The following is a 23066-nucleotide window of genomic DNA, read 5'->3' on the forward strand; positions in this document are numbered from 1 at the left end:
TTTGGTCATGTCCAGCGGCGATCATTCGTGAACCAATCTTCGTCTGGTTGTTCCATTGCTCCATTTGTTGGATGTTTGCTCCAATCTTCTTTTGCAGTCTGAAGCACGTCAAATGCACAAAACGGCCAATTCGCGCTACAGGATGTCTAAACACATCTTTGCTTTGACGTCACATTTAAATCACTCGCACTTCATCTGCGTCTGTTTACTAATGATTGGGAGTGTGCAGGTGAGACATTTTTTAAAAGACACTCTTATAAATCACTTGCGCTGTAAATGCAACGTCTATAAGTCATGTAAAACAATTCATTGCAAACTGAAATAAATATAATGTGATTATATGGTTTGAAATTTGATGTTTTATGAGATTATTTAAGTTTTTTGCTATTATTTTGCGATTAAATGAAGAATTTTGCTGGATCGCAAAAATTTTTGACTTTTTGTTGATTTTGCATTGGATTCAGCGATCATGGAATCGAAAAACTAGGGGATGTGTAAAACGTATGCGTTTAAACTGTAGGGGAAACCCGCAGGAAAACCCTTTGAACACAGGGACAACACATAAACTCCACACAGGTATGACAACCGGGACTCAAACCAGCAACCTTCTTGCTGTGAGGTGACAGCGCTAACCACTGAGCCACATTAATAACAAAACATTAATAATAAAAGACATAATTTACATTTTTGTATAAGTAGTAGTCATTTTTACGTCATTTTGGGGTTCTATTGCTTTTTAACAACAACAACAACAACAACAGCAGCAAAACTATTATTATTATAAATAATTTCAACGTATTTCCACTTGTACATACTGTAAGTAAATAGTAGTTTATGTAGCAAGGGTGCCACTGCTGAGAAGCAGTGCAGTAAAAACTGGGTTGTTTATCGCCCACTCCTATAAAAACAGTTTATTTGCGGCAGGCTGGCAGTTAATTTGTGGCAAACAAATGATTGCCATGAGAATTTGCTCGGATGCTAAAACTTATAACACCAAGTTGTCATTGAGCTGATTAGAGTTATGAATGTAATGGGAATTTAGCCACAGTTCACAGCTTTATCTGTTGTCCACTCCAACACTGGGAAGCCCAAACTCGCTCTTTCATCAGCAAATTAGGCAGTTTTGTCATGCTGTTTCTTTGGTAGCTCTGCTCTGAGGGGATTTTATGAGTGTGATTTGATTCGCATTGATTTTTTTCTCTCTGTCACACAGATTTACTCTCCCTCTCAACCGCCGGTGATTCGAGTCACTAAAGGGATGCTGTTTTCTGAAGTCACTACAACCTTCGCACACATCACACATACACTCCGGCTCTACAATACCCAGGGTAAGACTGGATTTCTCAACTTTACTATTTACAATTTGGAAATTAATTATTTCTAGAATCAAATTAAAAGTGTAATACAGCATTACATTTTTTGTTTTACCTTCATTAAAATATGACATGTTTTATTTGTCTAAGCAGAAAGTAGTGACATCATACAATTTCACCATGGTATACAGACCATTTATTCAATGTAAAAACAGTTTATATACAAAAAAATCATATTTAGAACAAGAATTTTAATTCTTTTTAATTAGCAGATCAATCATTTGTCTAAGGAACTTGAAAAAGTAGTGAAACAAGTTAAAAAGCCTTTATTGACGTAGCTAAAATAATAAAAATGTGCACAAAATAAAGGCTTTTTACTTGTTTAATGAGTGCTTTGGATTGTACAGTAGGTGTTACCTATTTACTAATTAGAAATTTCTCTACAAAATATTTCAACTATAATGCAATTTTTTTTCCCAGTGATCGGTTGCGGCTGGAAGGCCATCCGCTACGTAAAACATATGCTGGATAAGTTGGCGGCTTATTCCGCTGTGGTGACCCCAGATTAATAAATGAAATAAGCTGAAAAGAAAATGAATGAATGAATAAATGAATAATACAATTTAGTTTTTTTTTGTTACACAAAAAGTTTAAGTAAGTTTAGAATTTTTGTTAAAATCTTAAATAAATCTATTATAATGAATAACAAAGGGACATTAATCAGGTTGTCCACGGAGTCTTAAAGTATTGAAAGTTGAATTTTTTTTTATACTGTGACGCAGTTCCTAGAGAAACTGAATATTAAAGAGAAAACAGTGGGCGTGGCTTGTTTTTTATACTGTGAGCTGATTGGATGTAGTAAAGTAGGCATTTCATTCAGAAAGATTGGGAAAAAGGTTTTAGAACAGTTAGTAGGTGCGTTCGACTTGAAGCACAGCTGCAGCCGGTGATCAACGAGAGTAGCCGAGCGCAGGCGGCGGCAGAGTTGAAAATGGAGCCGTCAAGCCGGACACTTGTTGCACAAGTTGCAGCATTCATGATTCATCACATGGCGTCATCATTCACTCATTCATTTTCTTTTCTTAATCCCTTTATTAATCAGGGGTCGCCACAACGGAATGAACCAACAACTTATCCAGCATATGTTTTACGCAGCGCATGCCCTTTCAGCTGCAGCCCAGTACTGGGAAATAGAATTTAATATTATAATAATTTTAATAATTAGAATTTAATAATGAACTCTCATTCACACACATACACTATGACCAACCAGGGAATTATGAATTAAATTTAAGTAGCCTATATAATAAAGATTAGAAATAATGGCAAAACGAGAGTGTAATATAAAATATAAGCAATAAGCACAAATTCTAAGAGTTTAAACATCCCTCTTCAGGCTAATACTTCTTGTTTGAATATGCTAAAAATGGGTTTATGTTTATTTACATTTACAGATATAAAACTTTCCAATATGTATTAGTGTAAAACCCAAAACAAATAGTTTTAGTGTTTTGATTATGATTAAGATTATTCTGGATAATGAAAGCATTTAAAAAAGCTCTCTCATCCAAAAAGATTGAACAAAAGGACATTCCCAAAATAAGTGAGCTACAGTTTAAGTAGAAATTTCCCAGAAAGAGCAAGGTCCATCAATGTCACTTTTAAAATTTGTGCATAGACGACTTGACAGGAAATAAAATATTTCAAAATCATATAAATAATTTTATTATTATTTAATAAAATATTTCTTAAACTTAATTTGTTAAGAAACATTAAGTGTGGCAGGATCAATGATGATAATTATTTTATTACAAGTCTGTAAGACTTCTTTGAGTTAATATTTAGGTTATTCACAAAAATATATCATTTAAATCGTTAATTCAGCTGAATGCAGTATGTAGTCTGAAAAAAAAAGGTTAAAAAAAAAAACTTATGCAAACAATCTAGCCTTCCTAAACAAATTATTTAACAAAAGATGACACTGTTGTAAAATATTTGTAGTCTTTTAATAAGCATGATATTCACAAGATAGAGATGGCATAAAAAGTTTATTGTTTGTTTTGAAATCTGTGAGATGGAATTTGTCCAATAGTAAACCTGAAACACACGTGGTGGTTGTCATGCGGTCAATCCAGCCAATCATGTAATATCGGTGTCGTCATCGCAGCTCCTGCAGTCGCTCTTCAGACGCTGCACTGGCTGCCGTCTAATCTAGGAGCGCTGTCACGGTACTTTGATGCCACAAGTGACAGTCATGTCTATTTCTAACCGGCATGCACCACTTTAAGACAGATTTCAATCGGTCTGCTCAGCGCTGCATGAAGTCGAACGCACCTATTACAACCTAACAGACTCCTCCTTCTCACAATTTCTATTTGTTGTCAAAACTGACAGTTGGAGGGGCATGGTTAAGCATGTTAGCCATGTCCAATACCTCAGACAGACCTAACGTGAGTAATTTACTGAAAACAGTTAAAGATTACAAGGGCAAGCATTTTTCCCCCCTTAATGACACTGAATTGTTCATCACAAAACTAGCAATGTGAGCTAACAAAATCATATGGGTAGTTTTGATTTCATTTGTACTTTAAGGCCCTTAAAAATTATCAAAAATTCTTGAATGCTGTTTTATATGGTATTTAACTTTGCATAAGTTTTGATTATTTATTTGCTACAGTTTGACTGAATTTAATCTGTGAATATTGGAATGCTGTGTTGTTTATGAAGTCGATAAAATCCTGCCAAATTTGACACCACTCTGCTTTGTTTACTGCAGTAACCAAGGCTTAACTTTTATTCCTGCTTTACTATAAAGGCCATCTGCTGGATTAGTATTTTTGTTCAGTATATGAATAATGTTTTAGTTTAGGATTCCTTTGTTACAATCAGGTTTTAGTAAATATATTGTATGTTAAAATGTCACCAGTGTTACTGGTTGAAACCTAAAAAAGCGACGAGGTCTTAAAATGTTTGGAAAAAGTGTTCGAAAGGTCTTAAAAGGTATTGAATTGAACCCTCTGACTCTTTTTATATGCTGTTATTACACCCAAATTTTGACATTTTGTTTTTACAAAAAAATATTTAAAACATAAAGTTTATGTTTACTTTATTTTTTTAAATATATTTTTAAATACCAAAACAGGATGTCTCATCTTTGACTCTTACTGATATTCAGTGGTGGGAACTTTGAAGGCTGCAATTTAACCTCAGGAAACCTCAAGTTGAAAAAAAAAAAAAACTATTTCAACATCCATGAAGAACTGCCGGATGATGACCTTTTCTAAGTAATCTTTGTTTGAGAAGCGCTTTATTCATACTTCTTTAGAAGCGCAATTTTACAAACAAATAATTTGAGCTCTGTTTTTACAATATATACCTTTTAAAGGACTCAACTCAAGTTTCTCAGGCTATAACAGACAATGTGAACTTTGTAATCAATGGGGCCAAAAGAGACACTGCAGCATTACAAAGATTTAATCAGCATCAGACAGAGATGTTTAATCGTGGATGGTTCAGCAAAAGTTTAATGGTGTGCTTAAAGAAAGAAATGCGTTCTGAAAGATTTCCTTGCTTTCCGTATCAAGAGCACCAGGGGGGTTGGACTGTCTGTTTCTGACCTCTTCTGGGTGGGTGAGATAATGGACATGAGTGTTTTTGAGAGACAGTTGCAGTCACATGAGCCAGTTTCCTAGAGCCCTAGGGATGTTTCCCCCAGTGATGTTTGTTTTTGTCCAAAAAAAAAGAAAGAGAAAAGACGAGGCTAAACCTCTTGTGGGTTATTCCCTTTAGTTAAACTGGAATTTGATGCGTAGCCTGGATAGAAACTCTTCACACACAAAATAGTTGTCTCTTTTTTTGTGACAATAAAGTCTTAAAGTACTTTAAATACATAAAGTTTAAACTTTTTAAATACTTAAAGTGTTAGTTCACACAAAACTGATAATTATGCTATTAATTACTTGTTCCAATCCCCTCGAGACCTTCTTTTATCTTCAGAACACAAATTAAGATATTTTAGATGAAATCCAAGAGCTCTCTGATCCTATTTATACAGCAACAGTCCCAAGACGCTAAAAGTTTATTTATCAAAGCATTTGACGTGACTTCAAGGTTTTTTTCTGCACACAAAAGTGTTCCTTAGAGGAAAACAGCCAATAGTGCTTTGTTTTATCAGAGCTCTGCCAGTGAGAGTGGTTAAACTCAAGTGCATCAAATGAGGAGCAACTTGAAGGGGGCGGGGCTTGTCAGATACTGGAAAGCTTTTGATTGGTTGTGATGTGATGAGAAACTGTTCTGTGAGATGACGCGAATAAAACCATTGATCCATTTGGGTGGACGTGACAAACTACAAGCTTTACATGTTTATATTAGTTTTATATCTTCAAAATGCAAATTTTGTCACTGTTTTGAGGTGCACTAACTTATATAGGGATCAACATTAAGGATTTTTTCCACTGGGCCGATCGGGCCAGTGGTTCATATTTTTACTTGCCCTGCCAAAATTTTCACTGGACCCACCAAACAAAAGATGTTAATAGCTGTTTCTTAGCCGCATACACTATTTTAAATAGTGTTTCAAAAGCCAAACATAATTGAGTTAAGGGTCAGTTTTAAATTTTTTTCATGTTTTTTTTAAAGGAAAATTATTCAGTAAATCAAGTTCATCAAATGTAAAAGTTTTTTTTTAAATCGTTAAATATTTATTACAATTTTAAATAACTGCTTTCTTATTGTATGCAGTTTCAAATCAAATTATTACTCGAGACCTTATTGCTTTTATTACTATTACCATTATTAATAATAATAACAATTAATATTAGAGTGATTTCTGAAGGATCATGTGACTCTGAAGACTCGAGTAATGAAGCTGAAAATTCATCTTTAAAATCACTGGAATAAATTATTAAATTAAATGATACGCTTCTTTTAAATAGTTGTTTTATAGTGCAATAACATTTTTCAATTTTACAAATTGTACTGTATTTATGATTAAATAAATGCAGCCTTGGTGAGCGGGAGAAGCTTATTTTAAAATATTTAACAATTATACTGACCCCAAACTTTTGACCAGTAGTGTTTATAATATTTATAAGTGAAAATGTGCACTTTAATTTTGACACCCACAGACATAGTCGCCAATTAAAAATCAGAGAGGTCAGACTCTCATACAGAGCCTCATTTCAGTTGTCAAGTTTTTAAAAACCTATCTATCGAATTAATCAATCTATTACAGAAACGTTGGCTAGAATGATGCATTATAGGCTTAAATTATAGAGAGCAATAACAACTGAACAGAGACTGCATCAGATCATGAAGCAGATCAATGTTGACCTTTCTTTTGAGTGGTCAGTGCAGAAATTAACAAAACAATAGGCCTAACACAACATATTATAGGAATAAAATATGGAAAAATTATCAGATGGTAACTTTTCCTAATGGATAAACAGCTCTTGTTAATATTTCAGCATGCTTTCACGTTCGTATTAGACATGAAATGCACATTTGCCAGTAAGAATGACATCTCGCCCTACTCATCATTCTCTTCATAATAGCCTTATATGTGGCTATTACACAATCATAATACACTGTGATATAGCCTGGGTCGTTAGTTCGTTGGACCATTTTGTTTTCTCACTACAATTGATCAAATCAATCGAGCAGAGACCATCTCATTCAGGCGATCTCGGACCGATTGATTTGGTGCGGATCCGAGCACGATTGCTGGACTCACATATGCCAAACAAACCGCGCTAACCACGGGGAAACGAGACAGATTCCAAAACATTCTGTACACTGGCCTAAGCGTCTCGCACGCTGGCCTCGGGCCAACGGGCAGTCCTTATTGTCGAGCCCTGTTATAGATATCCTAAAAATGAATAATACTGATACTAACATCTAAAAAACTTTTGGATTTCAACAATTTTCGTTTAATGGGACCTGTAAAGTCACATGGACTGTTTTGATTGTGTTTTGGTTCTTTTTCTGGACTCTGAGGGCTCTATTTTGACGATCCATGCGCAAAGTGCAGGGCGCAAACACATTAAGGGCGTGTCGGAATCCACTTTTGCTAATTTAAGGATGGAAAAATCCACTTTGTGCCATGGCGCATGGTCTAAAAGGGTTGAGCTTATTTTCCTAATGAGTTATGGGTGTGCTTTGAGAATAAACCAATCAGAGTCTCATCTCCCGTTCACTTTAAGAATCAGTTGCATCCGCGCCATAGCGCATTTGCTATTTACATGGCGGACTTTGTAAGTGGAAAAACTGAGCATTTCATTAGCAAGAAAACAGTTAAACAGTGGAATAACTGAATGCTTCACTATCGAGGAAACAGTTAAACAGACCATCTGCAGCATGAGGATAAACAATGAGCCTCCTCCATTCGGCCCCTTTACTTTACTTTTACTCTTTACTCCTTTACTTTCTTGGATAAGGAAACCGAGTTGTACGTACTCCACTGAAGACATTCATTAGCCTACATATTTAATTTTGTTTGATAAGCATAAAGATTTGTTTCAAAACTATTTCTAAATTCAGTTCTAATTTCCAGCAAACAAATAAATGAACAATAATAATGAAGTGTGGTAAAAAAACTGAGTTATATCCAAACACACGTCCTATTCTTATGTCCCATATAGTGATGCAGACATCTCCAAAACCCAAAAGGTGGACAAATTTAAACTTGTTTTTATTAAAACAAATGCATATAATAAATTATACTACTATTAATAATAGCATTATGAAAATGCTAATTGTCATGAATGAACTGAAAAAAAGAAAAAGGCATGTAGGCAGTGGTTTTTATATTTATGTAGAAAATAATAATGTTTGTACCATTTTAATATTTACATTTTTTTTCATATGTAAAGATATTTGTGTATCCTGTACATCCTGTGTGTATTAAGCAATGTGTAAGCGTTTGGACCTGCACAGACGCATAACTAATGCACTCTGCGCTGGATTTAGATCAGCTTTTAGCTGGTCAATGGTGCAGTCTATTTCAGTTCCTCAAAATAGCAACGCGCCAGCAATGTGCCTTAACACAACTCCTTTTTAGACCAGCACACCCATGAGTCCACAAAGTGGTGCAACTGGATTTGCCATTTAAACAACGTGGCACAAAACAGGAAAATTAATGTTACAGTGGTCTGAAAATAGCAACAAATCTCGCCAAACACGTCTTGCTCCTTATTGCGCTGGGTGTATGATGATCTTTAGTGACAAAATACATTCTGTTTTGAATACATTTCTGATTTTGTTCCAGTAAACTTCAGTATTTTGAGAGGCAACAAGTAATAATTTAGCATTGTAATACTGTAAAGTCTCAATTTTATGAAAAAAATTGTGAACAATATGCATGTGTGTGATTTATTATATACAATAATCTTGTATTTTAAGTTTAAGTATTTTGGCTCATTTTTAGACATAATATATAATAATATATAATAATAATAATAATAATGTACAATTCTTAAATTCTGTTTAGTAAATCTAGTTTTAAGAAAAGCAAACTTCGTAAAAAGCAATTAACAAGATAATAAGACTAAACACACTGCTTGGGATATGTTTTTTTCCTTTACTAAAGCTTAGTTAAGTTTCCTTATTTCAAGAAATCTTACCAAGTATCATTATCTTACTGCACAGGCAGAATATCTGACTTGTTTCTAGTCTGTATCTTCTTAAATCAATCATTTATTTTGTGTATGTAGCGGGTTATTTTTGCGGTGTATGTAGCGGGTATGTAGCGGGTTATTTTTGCGGGTTATTTTTGCGGTGTATATTCTGTCCAGCTCCCTGTTTAAGTATCATTTATCTCTGTAGGACAAACAGAACTGAATGTGTATGCTTGCTGTAGGTGTTTGTTCACATTAGTAACTTTCAGCATGCACAATAGTTTCAGTGTCAGGTTACTCTCTCGCTATGAGCTAATGAGGACACACTCATGTTGAAAATATTCCAAGCTGTTCTACTCCACCAAATCCTTGTTAAACCTTGTTTTTTTCATAGACGTGCTGCTATATAGAGCATGTTCTGTTATCTTAAAGAGGTTTTATTTTAATTAAAGGAAATGGAACATATTTGTTTCTTGCATTGTTTTATTCCCAAAGGCTTAATTAGTCTGTTTCCGAATGTACATTTAACATAAAGGAGGGTTTCTTCATTTTCACTGTACTTGGTAAATCTAATTGCTCATGTTTTCATTCGTCGTAAGCCAGGAAAACAGTAGAGCGAAAACCATAAGAGGACGAAAAGAAAAGCAATCATTTGCTACTGGCATGTGTTCAATTTGTGGTGTTTTGGCAGTTTGTATGCGTTTATATGTGTCTTTAATGCAGCGCATGCCAATCAGCCTGAAGATTCCCATTGGTCTTTAAGGAAAAGGTCTTTAGTGGTCCTTGCTAAATTGCTGAAAATATTCCTAAAAAAAGAAACGCTGCACAGATATAATGGGGATTATATTTTGGATGAACTGTTGAAAGAGAAAGATTGATGTCAGAAGGACACTGAGTGAGTATTAAAGGGGACTTATTATGCAAAAATCCCTTTTATAAAGGGTTTAAACACAGTTTTGTGGCAGCAGTGTGTGAATATAACAAGCCTTTAACATTAGAAATGAGTTAATTCATTTTTTTATAATCACACTTGATAAAAACAGTCTGCCGAAACATGTTGATTAACATTCTCCCTTTGTACTTGTCATTGAAAGGGGGAAGTCATGTCCATTAGTGATGATCTCTCCCTCATTAGCATAGACAGCCCTAAGTGAGAAGCAGCTGTGAGAAGCAGTGTGCACAAATGAACACTGAAGTCTGCATAGACTGCATTCTACCGAGCCACTTCTTTTAAAGTTACAGTATGTAAGTTTGACACCCAGTGGTTGAACTAGGTGTTGCACACCTGGTTCAAAACACATGCAAGCGCAGGTTGCCAGATTGACAACACCAACAGGAGTGTGCCTGACTGTTGACCCTAAAGGCTGATTTAAATCGTGTTCTAAATAAAAGCAATGGTACGCGATAGAAGGAATATTTTACATATTAAAAGGAGAAATTTTTATTTTAAAAACGGCTTCTATTTCTTTCAGCTGATCAATAGAAAACTGACAATGATCACCTCATGTGCTTTATTCAGTGTTAAATGCTAACAATGTGAGTTTGAATGCCATTTTAGATTACATTTATTGCCATACTACTGAAAGCAGCAGCAGATCGTTCACCTCAGATTTCGAAAATAAAATAAACTGAACTCTGTGACTCCAACACATACCAGTGATTCAGCATCTACATTTAAAGATGTTAAAGAGGTTTAATATGTATTAATTAGATCATAAACCTTACCATTTTGTTGGAGTGCAGCGAGTGTACTATTCTGTGCTTCTGAATGGCTGTATTTAAATTTCTGTCGTGTTTCGTCTGGTGCAAACAGCCCGATTGCTTACCACTGCAAATCTCATAATGTAAGGTGTTGTTTGGGCACTGGGTTACAATGTAACCTGCTTAACTAATGTTTACATTCATAATAGTCACTGGGCGTCACAGGCACTGTTATTCAATGGTTCAGTTCCTACCTCTCGGACAGGTCATTCAGGGTGTCGTGGAGGGGAGAGGTGTCCAACCTACAGCATCTATACACTGGGGTACCTCAGGGCTCTGTGCTTGGACCACTTCTCTTCTCTATCTACACGGCATCTTTAGGAACAGTCATCCAGAAACATGGTTTTTCCTACCACTGCTATGCTGATGACACCCAGCTATACCTCTCTTTCCACCCTGATGATCCCTCGGTTCCAGCTCGCATTTCAGCCTGCCTGTCAGACATTTCACTCTGGATGAAAGATCATCATCTCCAGCTTAACCTCATGAAAACGGAAATGCTTGAAGTTTCTGCCAACCCGACTCTTCACCATAACTTTTCAATCCAGATGGATGGAGCAACCATCACTGCATCCAAAATGGTAAAAAGCCTTGGAGTTACGATTGATGACCAACTGAACTTCTCTGACCACATTTCTAGAACTGCCCGATCTTGCAGATTCGCACTCTACAACATCAGAAAGGTCCGACCCTTCCTATCTGAACATACAGCTCAACTCATTGTTCAAGCTCTTGTCCTCTCCAAACTGGACTATTGCAACTCTCTGCTAGCCGGGCTACCAGGTAGTTCTATCAAACCTCTTCAGCTGCTTCAGAACGCAGCTGCACGAGTGGTCTTTGATGAACCCAAAAGAGCACATGTCACTCCGCTACTCACCCGTTTGCACTGGCTTCCAGTTGCTGCCCGCATCAAATTCAAAGCTCTGATGTTTGCTTACAAAGTGACCTCTAGCTGTGCTCCTTCGTATCTGCTCTCACTTCTGCAGATATATGTGCCCTCCAGAAACTTGCGTTCTGTGAATGAACGTCGCCTCGTTGTTCCATCCCAAAGAGGGAAGAAATCACTTTCCCGAACTCTCACATTCAATCTGCCCAGTTGGTGGAATGAACTCCCTAACTACATCAGAACAGCCGAGTCACTTGCTGTCTTCAAGAAACGACTAAAAACGCAACTGTTTAGTCTCCACTTTTCCTCCTAATCTGCAATTGCCTCTCTGGCTATACCACTAACTGAGCCCTCTTTCTCTCTCTCTCTCTCTCTTAAAAAAAAAAAAAAAAAAAAAAAAAAAAAAAAAAAAAAAAAAAAAAAAATTTCTACTAATGTTTTGCTTCTTAGACTTTTACACGCCTGAAACTTGTCTATAGCGCTTGTTCACTGCTGCTCTTATAGTTGTGTAAATTGCTTCCTTGTCCTCATTTGTAAGTCGCTTTGGATAAAAGCGTCTGCTAAATGACTAAATGACTAAATGAAATGACTAATATTTTTATTATTTCCTAATTAATAACCACCTCATGTGGAACTCATAATCTGCGTCTTATTTCGGAGTCTGCTACTGTCCACCTGAGGTCACATTTTGGACATGGACGCATGCTTTGAGAGCCTTCATTACTGAATGAATCAAATATGCTGTTTTCCAACAAGGCATCCTGAATGCTGAAGTATAATTGACTAAAGTGGCAGTGGCTGGGTTAAAAGAACCAAAACAAAGACAGACGTTCCGGCACGTTTTTTTTAAAGCAGAATATATGACATCATCATTGTTTTTCAGATAAACATGTTCACTTGGCATGTTTCTTAAATATCCGCAAACATATAGTAGAATGTTTATCCTTTAGAAGTGTCAAAACATACAGCACCTTTAACAGTTTTTGTTTTTGTACAAATATAACGTTAGTCCTGTTTTGAATCTGCCACTATGCTGACACACAGACATTTATATCTCTACTCTCTTTTGAAAAGAGCACAATCTCACTTGAATTTAAAGCAACAGTCACCAAAACAGCACAATTTGTATCAAAACCTAAAAGGGACCATTTTAAAGAGGTATAAAATAATATTTCTTGGGTATTTGGAGCTGAAACTTCACATACACACTCAAGGGACATCAGAGACTTATTTTACATGGTGTAAAAAGTGGCATAGGTCTTAAGTTCACATTATGTTGTTTGTCTGTAAATGTACACAGTTATGGATGAAATGGCATGTGTATCAGTATATTAGATCTGTGAACATGAAACTAGCGCCCTAATTAGGGCTGGGTATTGTGACCAATTTGGTGATCCATAGGGTTATTATTTAAATGATTTTGATTCAGTTTAAATGATTCTGTTTGTATCAATGTTTCATTTAAAGGCACAATATATGTAAGATTTTAAATATCCAAAAAACACTGAAACTGTTTTCTATTTTTGTAGAGTATTTACAATATCTTAAAGGTTTCCAACAGGTTTGAAAATAATGAGAAAGTCACAGTTTTAACAAAGACATTGACTGTGTCTAGGAGTCATCTGCCAATGGTGTCATGTCCACATTAACATCTTTACAACAATAAAAACCATGACAACACAGTCTGGTGGACAAATGCAGAAGCAGTAGTTTGCAACGTCTGTCAAGCAACTAGCTTGTTTCACACATTTATGGAACACAGTTATTTTTTGTTCTGCCGACAAGTCCCGTAAATGCAAATGTAAATCTGCGGGCCAACCAAATTAGTCTAATCATTATTTGACATGGATACTTCAGTGAAGATCTATCTGTGTCTCACTGCAGCATCCTAGAGCCCTGGTCAGATCACACGAATTTGTCATGATTTCGGCACAAATTACCTGATTATACTAATAAAATTGAAACACACAGGCAATGGATGATTTTGTCATTAACAGTGAAAACAGATAGGTTTCTCTGAAACGGTGAATATTTCACTTTAATTTCATTTAGGCTAGATTATGATTTTATTTAACAAACCAGTTTGTGCTTTGGTGCTGAAACATATAGCGGACTGGCTTTGAAGCACTTCACCTTCTTGTTTATCTAGTAGATAACTGACCAACATAAATACATTAAAATAAAAAAAATAAAAACTAATTATTTTTTAGTTTGAGCCCATCCACAATTCAACTGTGCGGGTGGATGATTTGTTTTGCTCTGTGGAAAGTAAGTACTATTACTATTAAGTACTTTTATTGCTCCACTGTAATTGTTGTATCACAAACATCAGTCATATATTTGCAAATTTTTTTAACATGTCATTATTTTGTTTTGAGCATCTGATTTTTCCTTGGTGCTGATGTGCTTTCATTTTCTCCATCTCATTTGCGACAGGTTCAGGAAAGCGAGTGTTTAATAAGCAACCCATAAAAAATATACATTTGGATTTCAAAGAAAATATCTTATTATTAAAAAGTAAATATAAGTTTCGTCCTATCAATGTCATAACGAATGCCCTTAAATAATGTAGCCTAGTTGTCAGCAAGCATCAGTGTTTATTGAGATTTAAATAAGATTTAAAAAATTTTAAGAAATATTGTAATAGCAACACTTGTGACTGCTTTGGGAAATAACGCTTGTTGTGGATGTCACAGGACGACTGATCGTGAAGGAACGTGTAGTCCATTTGTTACCCACGACAAGTCAAGATTTTATCAAGACAAAATAGCATAATCTGACATAGTGACTTTCGTAACCAACAATAAAAATCATGTGATCTGACCTGGGCTAAAGTCATATTAAAGATGCAATGTTGCATGATTTATTTTATATATTTAAAATGTTGCATTCTTTTTGAGTAAAGCTATACATAAAGTGATAGATAATTACTATAATATGTTCATCTAAACTTCTATTATATTATATTATTATACTATTATGTTATTTTGAACAACTGCACAGTGTTATCACACCACTGAATTAGACAAATACAGTAATATCTCTGACGAACAAATATATATAAAATAAATTGTTATAATTAAATTGCACATTTCACTATCAAGTATCATTTTTACTTCAAGTAACAAACACTCTAACAAGACAGCATAAATATGCACATAAAGGGCACAGAAGGTGAGCACAAACTGCACAATGCACATTATTGACAAAATATTAACACATTGTAAAACACTGTGCAGTTTTATATGTTCAAACCATTGTACAACAGTGAAGTACATACACAAGAAGCCCATAACATTTTTGGTCTGAAAATACAAAACATAGTAACAGTCCATAACTTACTGTTCTTTAGGTGTGCTGTCTTATTGCTGAATCTTACGCCCTCTCTACATCATACTCAATCTGTCAACATGGACGCATCTTATTTGGTGTAGACATGGTGTTTGCTCTTGCAGGCAACTTGCGAACAGCAGTGGTTGTGTCTACCTCATCTTACCGCTGTTGCCTTTGAACATTAGACTTTAATCTTGCTGGCGCTGACTTCAGTTCAGTTCAGGCTCTGACTTTACCGTGATCCTGTCTATTTTTTTATTTTTTTGCTATCTGTTTTAATTGGAGCAACTCAAAAGATGGCCACATCTTAAAGGGATAACTCACCGAAAATGTAAATGTACTCACTATTTACTCTCCCTCAGGCAGTTCCAAACCTTTATGCTTTTCATTTTTCTGTTGAGCACAAAAGAAGATTTTTAAAGAAAGCTGAAAACCTGCAACCATTAATTTCCATAGTAGGAAAAGCAGATACTATGAAAGGTTATTCCAAAAATCATTAAGAATTGGAACAATTAAAGGGTGAGTAATTTATGACAGAATTTTCATTTTTGGAAGAGCTATCTCTTTAAGGATGAGAGGCGAAGTACAGAGAATATTAACTTCCTCTAAAGCAAAGCACATACAGAATTGTATTTATATTATAATATATACAATATAAATGTAGAATATAATGTATCTATACATACAGTATACAGTTGAAGTCAGAATTATTAGCCCCCTGGTTTATTTTTCCTCAAGTTTCATGGAGGGAAGATTTTTTTCATCACATTTCTAAACATAATAGTTTTAATAACTCATTTCTAATAACTGGTTTATTTTATCTTTGCCATGATGACAGTAAATAATATTTTACTAGATATTTTTCAAGACACTTCTGTACAGCTTAAAGTGACATTTAAAGGCTTAACTAGGCAGGATAGGTAATTAGGCAAGTTATTGTATAACGATGATTTATTCAGTAGACTATCAAAAAAAATATAGCTTAAAGCGGCTAATAATATTCACCTTAAAAGGATTTTTTTTTTAATTAAAAAACTGCTTTTATTCTAGCCAATATAAAACAAGACTTAAAAATAAAATAAGACTTTCTCCAGAAGAAAAAATATTATCAGACATACTGTGAAAATTTCCTTGCTCCGTTAAACGTCATTTGGGAAATATATAAAAAAGAAAAAAATTCAAAAGAGGGCTAATAATTCTGACTTCAACTGTACATACAGTAGACAATCTATATTGTTTCATTACCATGAAGTGTACCAATGTTAAGACTGTATGCTTAAAAGGATGAAAAAGTCAAAACCCCAAATAAAAAAGTAAAGCAGCAGTAGTAAAAGCAAAAAATAAAGCTCTTTACTGACAACTGCTGCACTCACATAAACAAATGAGTGGCACTTGTGGCTGGTATGGTGCACAGGTGACGCTCATTAACACTCACTTCAGCCTCATGGCTCCTGGTGCCTATTTTTTCAGAATTTGCACAAGATTTGCACCATTTCTTGTGTTGTTTTGCTGTGAAAATAAGCTTACTACATCATATTTGATACACAAGTGACTCTCTAGATCAGTGTTTCCCAACCCTGTTTCTGGAGGCACACCAACAGTACATATTTTGGATGTCTCCCTTTTCTTACCCATTAACTTCAGGTTTTGGAGTCTCTTCTAATGTTCTGATGAGTTGATTCAGGTGTGTTTGATTAGGGAGAGGTTGAAAATGTGAACTGTTGGTGTGCCTTCAGGAACAGGGTTGGGAAACACTGCTCTAGATGATCAAAATAAACAAAATTGTTTAAATATGTTTAACAATAGGGGCGTTCACACCAGATGTGGCTTGTGTAAATAGATTGTGCTGTTCACATGTAATTGAATGTTTGAACATTTTGAGTTTTTGATTTACTTGCTTCATTCGCACGATGCAGATTCGAGTCATGGGAAAAGGAGGTCGTTCAGTTCAAGGCCGAGTCCATTTATTTATAAAGCACATTTAAAAGCAGCCACACGACTGAACAAAAAGTGTTGTTCATAAGACAGAGTAATATTTAGCAAAAATGTAGCAAAAAACGATACAAACACAGATATATATTAAAAAATAAACCAATCGACAAAAAGTATTAGTATAATATTAATAGGTCAAAATGGTAAGTTTTTAAAAGTACATAGTGATGGTGCCATTCTTATTTCATGGGGCAGATTGGGCCAGACACAGAAAAATCTCTATCCCCTTTACGTTTTGGTCTGGACTGGGGAAGTAAAAAAAAAAGATTTAATCTACTGTTTGCCTGGAGACTCCAGTTTTGCTGCAAAATGACTGACATGGAATTTATTGAGAGAGTAGCTGCGCTTTGCGTTTTAGGAAGGCTCAAAAATTTCGTAGATTCATTTGGCGCTCTGCCTGGATGACGGACCCTTTTAGCAGTACTTTTGACTGAGCCGGCCCCAATTTGATGAGCTGCCATCTTATGTTTGCAGGAGAATTTCCCTTCAGGACACCAGCAACATGCGCTACGTCATAACCACGCCCCTACTAGAGCAAGCTTCTGATTGGTTAACATGGTGCGAATGCAAATGCGCCGACAAAATAACGATTTGTCAACTCGTGCAATTTGTGCTAATCATGCATTAATCAAATGCCCAAAAAGCGTTCAATTCCCATGAATTGTCATTCGCTCGAATCGCGTAATTTGCGCGAATAGTGCCGTAGGATGTCTAATCACGTTTTTACATTGACTTTACACTGTACATTGACTTAACATGCAAATTACTCACACTTAACGCTTCATCCGTATCTGGTGTGAATGCACCATGAAAAAACAAGTTACAATTTCAACAACTGTAGCCTTGTTCAAATAGGCTTTGGCTGAATGTGTGTTACGATAATGTCACATGACTCGCTTAAAGTAGGTCACACTCTGCCATGCAGTGAACTTATGGTATCGCACAGCAGACGATTGCTTTCTCACTCAGATGATGCAGAAATTATGTGAATAGTGTCCTTGCTAGCTAAAGGAAATCTGTGACAATTTAAATAATAGCTAACTTTGTGCCATTTGCTTAGTTTTATATAACAGAATCTTAAAATTCTGGAGGCACACAAAAGCAGCCTGTTTTTCTATTCATTATAACCACTTAAGGAAGTTAATAATGTAAATGGCATAATATGACTTGTTTAAATAGTTGATGCTCTTTGAGAGTTGACACAAAAATTGGAGCACTGTAGGAAACAGATTGCCTGTACTCATTTGTCCATTTTGACCCCACTCTTTCTCTCATAGGTGTGGAGGGTCAGTCTGTGGAGATCTGTAACACTGTAGATATAAGAGGTGAAACCAACCGTGAAATTGCAATGAGGATAACTTCAGATCTAAACAGCAAGGATCGATTTTTTACTGACCTCAATGGCTACCAGGTAGGAAACCCTATACTGTTTTTAATCTGTAATTCTGCCCTTATTCATCACATCAAACATGGTGTTTGTTTGGGCTGGGTGTTGATTCAGTTTGATTCTGATTCGGTAGTTCTCATTTCAGTTTCATTCAATTCTCAGTTTTTTTTTTGATTATCAGACCTGTATAGTAAACTATTTTATTTTTTGCTCAGGCCTAGTTTTGATGTTATAGTCAGACATTAGATCAGTCATTTTAATTAAATAGTGATTATTTAAATAACAAATATTTTTAGCAATTGAATAGATGTTTAATATTTAAAATGTGCATTGATTAAATTTAATAAAGATAATAAAAATAAAAAGATAAAGATAAAATATAAAGATAATAAAACTTAATAATAGATTATTATTTTTATTCAGCAAAGATGCATTACGTTGATTAAAAGAGTAACAAATTAATTTAATATAGTATTTTTAGACACATTTTGGACAGAAGCAGCACATTAGAGTTTTTTCTGAAGGATTGTGTGAATAAGAAAACTAGAGCACTTGCTGAAAATTCTGCTTTGCCATCACAGGTATTAATTAAAATGTAAAATATATTCAAATAGAGAACAGCTATTTGAAGTTGTATAAATATTAAACAATGCTGCAGAGTTTTTGTTTTTCATACACATACATCTTCCTGATCCCAAGCTTTTACAATAAGTACATGCATATATAAAGACTAATATGTATGAATATTAAAGAAAAAAGGAGTAATTTTGACCTTGTTTCCCTACAGTAAACAAATATCATAATATAATCATCACCCACTATTGCCAAAAAGCACATTTCTGTAATATGAACTCTTCATCACTGTTTGAAGAGTTGTGCTAGTGCTAATATTTTAATTGGTATTGTTTTTTTGTGTGGATATGTGTGTGTGTGTGCTGTTTGTACAGCACTTTGGTCTGCATGTGCAGCTTTATGAATAAATTAAAGGAAATGAATGAACAGAAGCTGCTTTTATTAGCTGGTCACACACTACAAGTGTGATGAAACCAAATATTCATCAGTGTCTGAAAAAAGATTACACAGCGGAATGAAAGTGAAGCACATTTAATTACGAGACACATTATGTTGCTGAAGTTAAAGAAACACTTCACTTTTTTTGGAAATACAGTGGTCCCTCGCTATAACGCGGTTCATCTTTCACACCCTCGCAGTTTCACTTTTGCTTTAAAAGCTAAAAAGTTGTTTGAGCCTTTTGCTGACAGCGATGAATGTTTGCGCATGAGAACAGGTTTTGATCTTTGGTTTCATTCTGTAATACTGGAATTATTTTTCTGTGAAAGTTTGAGCTGTGAGAGTGTTTAAACAAGAGAGAAAAGTGTGAAAATGTTCATGCCTGTCTGAGAAAAGTGTATAAATAGTGTAGTGAGGTGTTTTACAGCCTTAAAACATCTAGAATAATTGTAAAAATAAAGCTGACTACTTTGCTTATTTCGCCTATTGCGTAATTTTTAGAACGTAACTCCCTCGAATAACGAGGAACCACCGTAATCTCATTTTACAAGTCTCTTACAATTGATTTACTATTTTTCAATCCATTAAGCTGATCCCAGGGTCTGGCGGGAGCACTTTTAGCTTAGCTTAGCATAAATCATTGAATCAGATTAGACCATTAGCATATAGCTTTCTTACTTATAGCTTGATTCTTTTGTACTTGCATACTAAGACAATGAAAGAAAATGAATAGCTGCTATTTTATAGGTCGATACGGTTAGAAAATATGCTCTTCTCCTGGTGTAATAATAATCAAGGAACTTTGCTATTTTTGAGTATTTTTATAGCCATGTAGACCTAGAAAACGTACAATTTTCTGTTGGTCTTAATATACGATGTAACTTTAGAAGAGTCAAGCTTTTAATAGGAAAATTATTGAATTATTTATTGCTAATGGTCTAATCTGATTCAATGATTTGTGCTAAGCTAAGCTAAAAGTGTTTTAAAAACTGTTTAACTTTAGGCTTTTTCCCAAGAAAATGGGGTGTTCTTTTAAATACGTGATCTCAAATTGTGGATACAAATTGCTAGCTGAACTAATATTGTTTACTGGCCAGTAACACTAATCAACAAAGCAGTCTGCCGGAGTTAGTTAATTAATTCGAAGTGATTGTTTTGACAGTCTAGTTTGATTTCGTTTGATAGTGTCAAAATGTCTGGTTGTTTTTGGATGGCATAATGAAAATGTCAGTTTATTTTTCATTTCACTTGACAAATAATTAATCAAAAAGAAAAAAAAAGTTTGGAGTGTGCGCTGTAGGGCTGACCAAAACAAACAAGTGTCACTTTAAATCACTCTGTCATGTTTTCTTGACATGCTGGAGTATTAGCGTGGCATTTAATTAGCTGATAATGTTTCCCTGGTCTTGGCCGGGATTAAGAGCTTCTCTTCGGTCCAAACTAATTAACTGGCTTCACAAAACAAATGCCTCATGAATAAAAACAGTGGAATATCCAATCCATTTTTCCTCCAAGTCACATCCACACACACACACATTGGAGCTCATCAATTTACAGTGTTTTTCTTTCAGAGAAGTGTCTCCACATGCCCACACTCCATGTTTGCAATTGTCTGAACAAGGAGAATTTGGAATCTTTCCTCCCTGCAGTGTTCAAATTGCCTTGGGCTGTTTTTCCAGGTGCAGCCGAGGAAAACCATGGCTAAACTCCCCCTGCAGGCAAACTTCTACCCCATGACCAGCATGCTTTACCTGCAGGACTCCAGCGCCAGACTCTCACTGCTCACCGCACAGTCGCTTGGAGCGGCCAGCCTTAAGAGCGGTCAGTCTTCACTCACTCACAAGTGCTTCAAGCTTTCCTTTTGTTCAGAATCCTCAAGTAAACACTAATGGAGATCTTTGGGTTTACCCCATGTTTGTGAGAGGCCATCAAAGATCCAGAAGTTTGAACAAAAGAGGAAATATGTATTATGTTAAGGAATAATGGCCACACACATGCTTGAGTTAAAAAGCTTAGATATCTGAATTTTTCTATTACTTGAATATAACTATTCAAATGTTAATTGATGCATTTATAATGTATATTACCATTCAGAAATGTTGCGATAAGTGAGATTTGTTTAATTAATTAATTAATTTATTTGTTTATTCATTTAATATGAATACTTTTATTTAACAAAATTGCATCAAAATCATAAAAGTGACAGTAAAAATATTAACTTTTGAAAACATCTTTACAAAGTACAATTGCTGACAAAATATTAAGCAGACCAGCTTTTATCAGCATTGGTAATGATAAGAAATGGTCTAACTTTTACTGTCAAACTATTACTGAATTACCTAAAAATATTGTATGTACTATGGTATACTTATATTATACACATACATACATACATACATACATACATACATACATATATATATATATATATATATATATATATATATATATATATATATATATATATATATATATATATATATATATATATATATATGAGCAATATCACATCCCTGCTACGAGTGTGATATTGTGTTTAAACAGCAGTTCAACGGCATGATCATGTGTATAAAAAAAAATCTAACTTAAAAAATCCTATTTTTTTATGCCATTCATTCACATCTGCAGCTAATGGTCAGAGTAGCAGAAACAGTTTGCTAATTCACCAACGTCACTTTAGAGCTAGTGTTTGAATGATTCTCTTTAATGTCTAAAGTGATGACAAAACAGGTGATTTTGCTCACATTTTAATATTGTAAGACTGAAAGACATGAAATGCCATCAGTCTACAGAGATTTGGCAGTATTTCTCTGTTGCATTCAGGAGATCACAACAATGAACCCAGAAAAAAAAACAAATCAAAGAAAACACTACCAGATTACTGCGCAATAAATACAGCACTACAACATACAAGAGAGAGAGAGAGAGAGAGAAATTGACTTAGAATGTCACTTACCTGATTTATAATGATTTGATCAGCTGTAGTTTGAAATTACGTTGAGTTTTTCCCCCCTAATGGCCTATTATGCGTCTCTGTCACCATCTTGTGGCGGATGGTCAACCATCTTCGCTCTGCTCAGTATGACAGGCTAATGGCCGCCAATCTCTGAAATGATAAATATTTAAAATAGGCACTATCCTTATAAATTAACTGCATAGTTGCAATCTAAACAACTACATTCATTGTCCATACATTGTCCAACAGCTGAACTCTATGTGGGCGTAGTAATACACAAGGGTGAAGAGGCTGTACGAGTGCTGTTATTGCAGAATATCGCACGGCTATCAGCCAATCAGATTTGAGAACCAGACAGAATATATAAATATTTTAGTGCTGTCAATTAACTAATTAACCGCATTTAAAAGACTGAAACTTGTATTTTGGCCTATTCAAACGTAAAATGAATGTAAACGCAAGACAAAAAACTATTATAAATTATAAATATATAATTATAATTATAAATATGTTTATAAGAATTTTTGTTTAACTTGTAACAGATTTCTTCATGTAAACAACATACCTGCAATAAACCATCAAGATCCTCAAACTGTTGGCTTGACAGCCATATTTATTACAGAAATAAAAACACAGGCATGTAAATGACATTTGAATTTCAAAACAATCAATGCCAATAACAAACAAAAATGATTTCCATGTTGGGTTCTGACTGGACTGCAGAAAAATGCCAGAAAACAGGCGTTGCAAATATGGAAATTGGAAATTTATAATAATAAAGTAATGGATATAAACAATTGCACTCATTAAAGAG

At 34.8% G+C, this 23066-nt stretch overlaps 1 protein-coding gene across 1 annotated transcript in view; it reads left to right on the plus strand.

Moving 5' to 3' along the window:
• man2a1 (mannosidase, alpha, class 2A, member 1) overlaps positions 1-23066 on the plus strand; it is a 140421-nt gene that overhangs the window by 92414 nt on the left and 24941 nt on the right. The window contains exons 16-18 of the mRNA XM_056458605.1: positions 1214-1328; positions 18176-18309; positions 20976-21117. Of these exons, the coding sequence (XP_056314580.1) occupies positions 1214-1328; positions 18176-18309; positions 20976-21117 (391 nt within the window). The remainder of the gene's footprint in view (positions 1-1213; positions 1329-18175; positions 18310-20975; positions 21118-23066) is intronic.

The sequence above is a fragment of the Danio aesculapii genome, chromosome 5 (assembly GCF_903798145.1).
Source record: "Danio aesculapii chromosome 5, fDanAes4.1, whole genome shotgun sequence".
NCBI lineage: Eukaryota > Metazoa > Chordata > Actinopteri > Cypriniformes > Danionidae > Danio > Danio aesculapii.